General features: G+C 41.1%; 1 protein-coding gene across 1 annotated transcript in view; it reads left to right on the top strand.

The window, feature by feature from the left end:
• Lipt2 (lipoyl(octanoyl) transferase 2) overlaps nucleotides 1–1,710 on the top strand; it is a 1,935-nt gene extending 225 nt beyond the window's left edge. The window contains exons 2-3 of the mRNA XM_015503041.2: nucleotides 3–46; nucleotides 532–1,710. Coding sequence (XP_015358527.1) covers nucleotides 3–46; nucleotides 532–761 — 274 coding nt within the window. The 3' untranslated portion in view covers nucleotides 762–1,710. The remainder of the gene's footprint in view (nucleotides 1–2; nucleotides 47–531) is intronic.
• Nucleotides 1,711–6,003: the final 4,293 nt, after the last annotated feature.

A 6,003-nucleotide genomic window follows, 5' to 3' on the forward strand; every position in this document is an offset into this window, starting at 1 on the left:
CCCTACACCGGCGTCTGGCTGGGCGAGCGCAAGGTTTGCGCGATCGGTGAGCGCCGCGGGGCGGGGCCTGGGGCTGGACCCGTGAAGGTGAGGGTAGAGCTCTGGGCGGAGCAGGGGTGACCCTAGTGGGCTTTGAATCCGTACTGCGCGCTGCTGCGTTTGAATTTTTTTAGGTTCTTCAGAGACATCTTATATCCAGAAGCAGTAGGGTCCTCAGAAGTCATATAGTCCAACACCTTTTTTAAGGGCGGAGAGACATAAAAAGTGAATCGCCAGATTACTTGTGAATCACAATGTGAAAACAGGACACTAATTTTCAAACTTTTAAAGCAATAATCCTTCTATTAAAGGAATCCCCATAATAAAGACAGCTTGGTTTGGTAGTCGCCGTCCCCCAGTCTGTGCACAATCCAAGCTCCAGAAACAAAAATTGAAAACCAGTCATCTGGCCTAGTTCCCTCTTTGTGCTGAGATCCCAAGACCTGGGAAGAGGAGGCTATCTATTCTAAAACCCTTTGACTTGCCTTGCAGGAGTTCGTTGTGGAAGGCACATCACATCCCACGGCCTGGCTCTGAATTGCTCTACGGACCTCACATGGTTTGAGCATATTGTACCTTGCGGACTGGTTGGGACAGGCGTCACTTCCCTAAGTGAGGAGCTCCAGAGGCACATCACCGTGGATGATATAATGCCATCTTTCCTTGTGGCCTTTAAGGAGACGTACAAATGCACACTGGTCTCGGACGACAGCCCCAGCTGAAGAGTATTCATGTTATCCCAGCCAGGATGACCCTGTCTTAGAAACCACCAAATCTGACTTGAGTCACTGGAACCCCAGTTCTAGACCTGGCTTATTATTCACTGACTGTGAGACCAAGGGCAAATCATGAGCTCTGAACCATTGTCTGCTTATGTGTTGCAGTTTAATTATATTATCTTTGCCTACCTCAGGTTCTAGATTGAAAACATGAAAAGAAACATATGCTGTATAACATTAGTATGGCCCGTTTCTCAGCCTAGAGAAACTCAGATGTCATAGACTGACATTCTCAATTGTTTGTTACTTTCCTAATACTGTATCTAATTGAATATTTCTGGTGGAGTTCCATTGATTTTTGTAGGAATCAAATCCCTGGATGGCCCACATTAAAGTGATGTGATGTGGCACTTTTTGCATTCTCAAGAGACCTGGGTGCCTTCTGCAATAAAGGGAAGAGCATTATCAAAGAAAAAAGTGGCATCTTGTCTTCCTGGGTTAGATTCTTCAAGTTTGATAATTTCCCTGTTTTGGGTTGGGATACCCTGAACTGGGTCAGAGGTTATAGGAAGAACAAGAATAATTTCTTGGGCTGGGGATATAGCTCAGTTGGTAGAGTGCTTGCCTTGCATGCACATGGCCTTGGGTTCAATCCCCAGCACCACAAAAATAATAATTTTTCACACTGTACAAATGCTGAAGAGGAAAGTGAATGTTCCTACATGAGACCCTTAAGTTTAGAATGCTGTGTACTGGTTGCCTCTTGCTGCATAATGAGTCACCAAAACTTAATTGACTTAAAACTATAGTAAACATTTATTATCTCATTTTTTGTAGATCAAAAATTTGGGAGAAGCTTAGCTGGATGTTTCTTTTTTTATTATCAAATTTTTTAATTGATTTTATTTTTTAACTACATGACAGCAGAATGCATTACAATTCTTTTTTTTTTAAAGAGAGAGAGAGAGAGGAGAGAAAGAATTTTTAATATTTATTTTTTAGTTTTCGGTGGACACAACATCCTTGTTTGTATGTGGTGCTGAGGATCGAACCCGGGCTGCACACATGCCAGGCGAGCACACTACCGCTTGAGCCACATCCCCAGCCCAACATTACAATTCTTATTACACATATAGAGCACAATTTTTCATATCTCTGTATATAAAGTATGTTCACACCAATTCATGTCTTCATACATGTACTTTGGACAATGATGTCCATCACATTCCACCATCATTGCTAACCCCCTGCCCCCTCCTTACTCCCCCCACCCCTCTGCCCTATCTAGGGTTCATCTATTCCTTCCATGCTCCCCCTCCCTACCCCACTATGAGTCAGACTCCTTATGTCAGAGAAAACATTCGGCATTTGGTTTTTTGGGATTGGCTAACTTAGCATTATCTCTCCAACTCCATTCATGTACCTGCAAATGCCATGATTTTATTCTCTTTTATTGCTAGTAATATTCCATTGTGTATAAATGCCACATTTTTTTTTATCCATTCATCTACTGAAGGGCATCTAGGTTAATTCCACAGTTTAGCTATTGTGAATTGTGCTGCTATAAACATTGATGTGGCTGTGTCCCTGTAGGCTGATTTGCAGTCCCACCACCAATTTGCAGTCCCACCAGTAATGTATGAGTGTGCCTTTTTCCCCCACATCTTCACCAACACTTACTTAATAGCTGCCATTCTGACTGGAGTAAGATGATATCTTAGAATAGTTTTGATTTGCATTTCTCTAATTGCTAGAGATGATGAACATTTTTTTCATATATTTGTTGATTGATTGTATATCCTCTTCTGAGAAGTGTCTGTTCAGGTCATTGGCTCATTTATTAATTGGGTTATTTGTTTTTTTGGTTAGCTAGATGTTTCTAGTTTAGTATTATGGATGATTTTGGATTAAAGATGTCAGCTATTATCTGAAGGCTTGATGGGTTGGAGGACAGCTTCCAAGATGTTCACACAGTTTCCTGGTTGGTTCTGGTTGTTGAGAGGAGGCCTCAGTTCCTCACCATGTGGACCCTTTGATAGAAACTACTAGAAAGTTCTTATGATAAAACATGTGGCTTCTCCAAGCAAGTGATATTAGAGAGAAAGTAGGAGCCACTGGGACTTTTATGTCCAAGCCTTGGAAGTCATACAGTAATTTTTGCAGTTTCCAAACAGATGAGCCCTATTTAGTATGAAAGGGATGTCAGGGATGCTGCAAGAGATGAGGATCTTTAGGGGCCAGCTTGGAGTATGGCTTCCACAGCTCATTGAGAATAGAAAGAACCTTGACTGAGAAGACAACCTCTCTCTGGGCTTCAGCTTTTCCCTGGACCAGTGTTCACTAGAAATTAATGAGGGCCACTGTAGAGAATCAGATGTAACTGCGTTACTATTACTGTCCTTGATGGAGTCTGCCTGCAAACGGGATATTCTGTCAAGGTATAGATAGGTAACAGCGGACATGCTTGAAAACAAGGTGTCTGCTGTCCTTGGGAGGGCCTACTTGCAAACGAGAGGCTCCTTCAAGGTTTAGATAAGGTAACAGCCGACATGCTTGAAAACCAGGTGTCTGCTATCCTTGGGAGGACTTGCCTGCAAACGGGATGTTCTGCCAAGTGGGCTAGGAGAGCACTGAGAAAAATTTTATTATCTGTTCTTAACAAAGAGCAAGCTCAACATACTCCGAGCTGAGAATAGATTAGCCATGAGAAGCGGGTCACTTCTGATTAGAAAGTAAAACTTCTGTATGCTATGTTTAATTAGCTGAAAGACCTGATTTATTGATGTTGGAAGGCTGCCTTCTTTGTTCACAATACTATAAAAAGATTGCTTGTACACAATAAAGGACTTTTTTTTCTGCTGCTGCTTTGCTTGCTCTGCTTCTTCTTTCTTTTCCCATGCTGACCTGCAAGTGAATTACTGCAACAGGCCACATTGTAATTTGACATTTTCTAGGAGCCCCACTAAAAAGGTACAAAAAAGGAAAAAAGGGTAATATTAGTTTTAATATACTTAATCTTAATTTAGTGAAAAATTAATATAAAGCAATATAAACATTAATGAGATATTTTACTGTTTTTCATATGAACTCTTTGAGATCTGGTATGGGTTTTGCACTATAGCACACCTCACATTTTATAAGTGCTCATTAGTCATTCGGGGGTAGCCTTAGACTGACTTATATCTAAAAGTTCTTTTGAGTTCCAGGATTCTGTGGCTTCCCTTGCTTTTAAAAAGAAAGGCTGGGGCTGTAGCTCAGTGGCAGTGCACTTGCCTAGCATGTGTGAGGCACTGGGTTCGATCCTTAGAACCACATGAAAAACTAAACAAATAAAGGCATGCTGTCCATCTGCAACTACAAAAAAAATTTTTTTTAAATAATTAAAAAAAGAAAGGCAAGGCCTTTCTTTTGACATCTGATTTTTGAGTGCAAACAATTTATATCAGTTGTTCAAGATGAAATTAGTCTAGAGGTATATTTCTACTCCCTCCTCACCCATTGTATAGAGATGAAACCAAAGCTTAGGAAAAACCTGAAGTTCCCACAGTAAATTCAAGACAAAGCTAGGACTGAGTTTTGGGTGGAAACCTTTTCTCCTCATCTTTTCCTGCTGTGCACAGACTTAGAGCTCAGAACAATATGCTTTATGACATGGACACTCAGTCAATATTAATTAACTGATGATTTGTCTTCCTCTTCCCATGATTTAACTCATATCCTTTCTAAGCCTTTAGTTTCCCATTCCTGGGACCACTGCCACTGTTATAGATCGGGGGCAGGTTGGGGAGTAGTCAATAATTACCTTGCAGTATTACTACCAAGAAGGGAAATAATTATTTTTTAAGAAAAGAGATTTTCACGCTTGGAAGGTCATGAACATGTTTATACCCATCTGACACTTGGCCTTCCTCTCTAGCACCTCTAATAAGTGACCACACAGCTCATTCTTAAATGACTCCAGAGAGAATAAAAATTTACTCAGCACCCATTTATAGTGCCAGATATTAGCTCTCTTAGGTACATTCTCTCATTAGACAGCCTGTCCTGCTCTGGACCAGAGAAAATCACTCTGTGTGGTGTAATGGCTGATTTACCTGACCTTCCTGAGACTCACTTCATTACATGAAACAAAGAATGTTACAGCATTTGCCTCAGAGAGTGGTAAAAATTAAGTGACCTAATGACAGGTAAAGCGCAGAGTATCGTGTTGGCATAGAGCAAATGCTCAGTAAATTGTTATCATTATTATTAATATAATCTGTTTTCCATGAATCTCCTTGAAAGAATTATCCTCAGATCACTTAACTGACTCCTCCACCCCCAAGGCAGTGGGGTCCTTAAGAGTAGAGCTGTGGCTGTCCTCTTTCCACTAGTTGTAAATACTGATTAAATGGAATTGAACTATTTAAAGTTTCCCCCCATCCTGCCTACCTGTCTGCACACCAGCCCTGGCTCATGTGTGTCCTATTAGGGGTAGTGGTCACAGCTGAGCATCACACCCTTGGTATAGACAGACCAGTGTGTAGCAAGGCAAAGTGTCATTCTGTGTGCTAGACTTGGGGGCACAAACTGGCACTCGTGGGCTATTGGTGGCCCCAGATGTGTTCTTGAGAATTTATGAATGTGTATCTAATTGTTGTTAACATTTAAGAATGGGCCATCTTCCTGACAATTAGTGAGAAGTGAGAAGTAGGTATAACGATCTCCAGTCGCTGCAGTACCACCCCTTCTTTCTCCTCCAGCCCACTTGTTGACATTGGCTTTCCGACATCTAGAGGCATTTGAGTTGTTGACTCCTGATGTAGACTTTCCCTTATTTTGAGATGCCACAGAGGGTGGACCCTTCTATCACAGCACCTCTGTACTGTTGTCATGAGGAGGCTTTCGGAAGGGCCATGACTTCCAACAGGTATATGAAAAAAATGTTCCACTTCACTAGCAAACAGGGGAATGTAAATCCACACTATAATGAGATTACTACCTCACTCCAGCTGAATGGCTTTTATTGAAAGATAAAAGATAACAGATATTGAGAGGATGTGAAGAAAATGGAGCCATTACATACATACTGTTGATGGAATATAAATTCATATAACAATATGGAAAACAGTATGGAAGTTTCCCAAAAAATTACAGGATAGAATTACCTGTGATGCAGCAATCCCACTACTAGGTATACATTCAAAGGAATTGAAGTTAGTATACCCAAAAGACATTTGCACTCCATGTTAATTGCAGCACTATT

Source organism: Marmota marmota, unplaced genomic scaffold (genome assembly GCF_001458135.2).
Source record: "Marmota marmota marmota unplaced genomic scaffold, marMar, whole genome shotgun sequence".
NCBI classification, from domain to species: domain Eukaryota; kingdom Metazoa; phylum Chordata; class Mammalia; order Rodentia; family Sciuridae; genus Marmota; species Marmota marmota.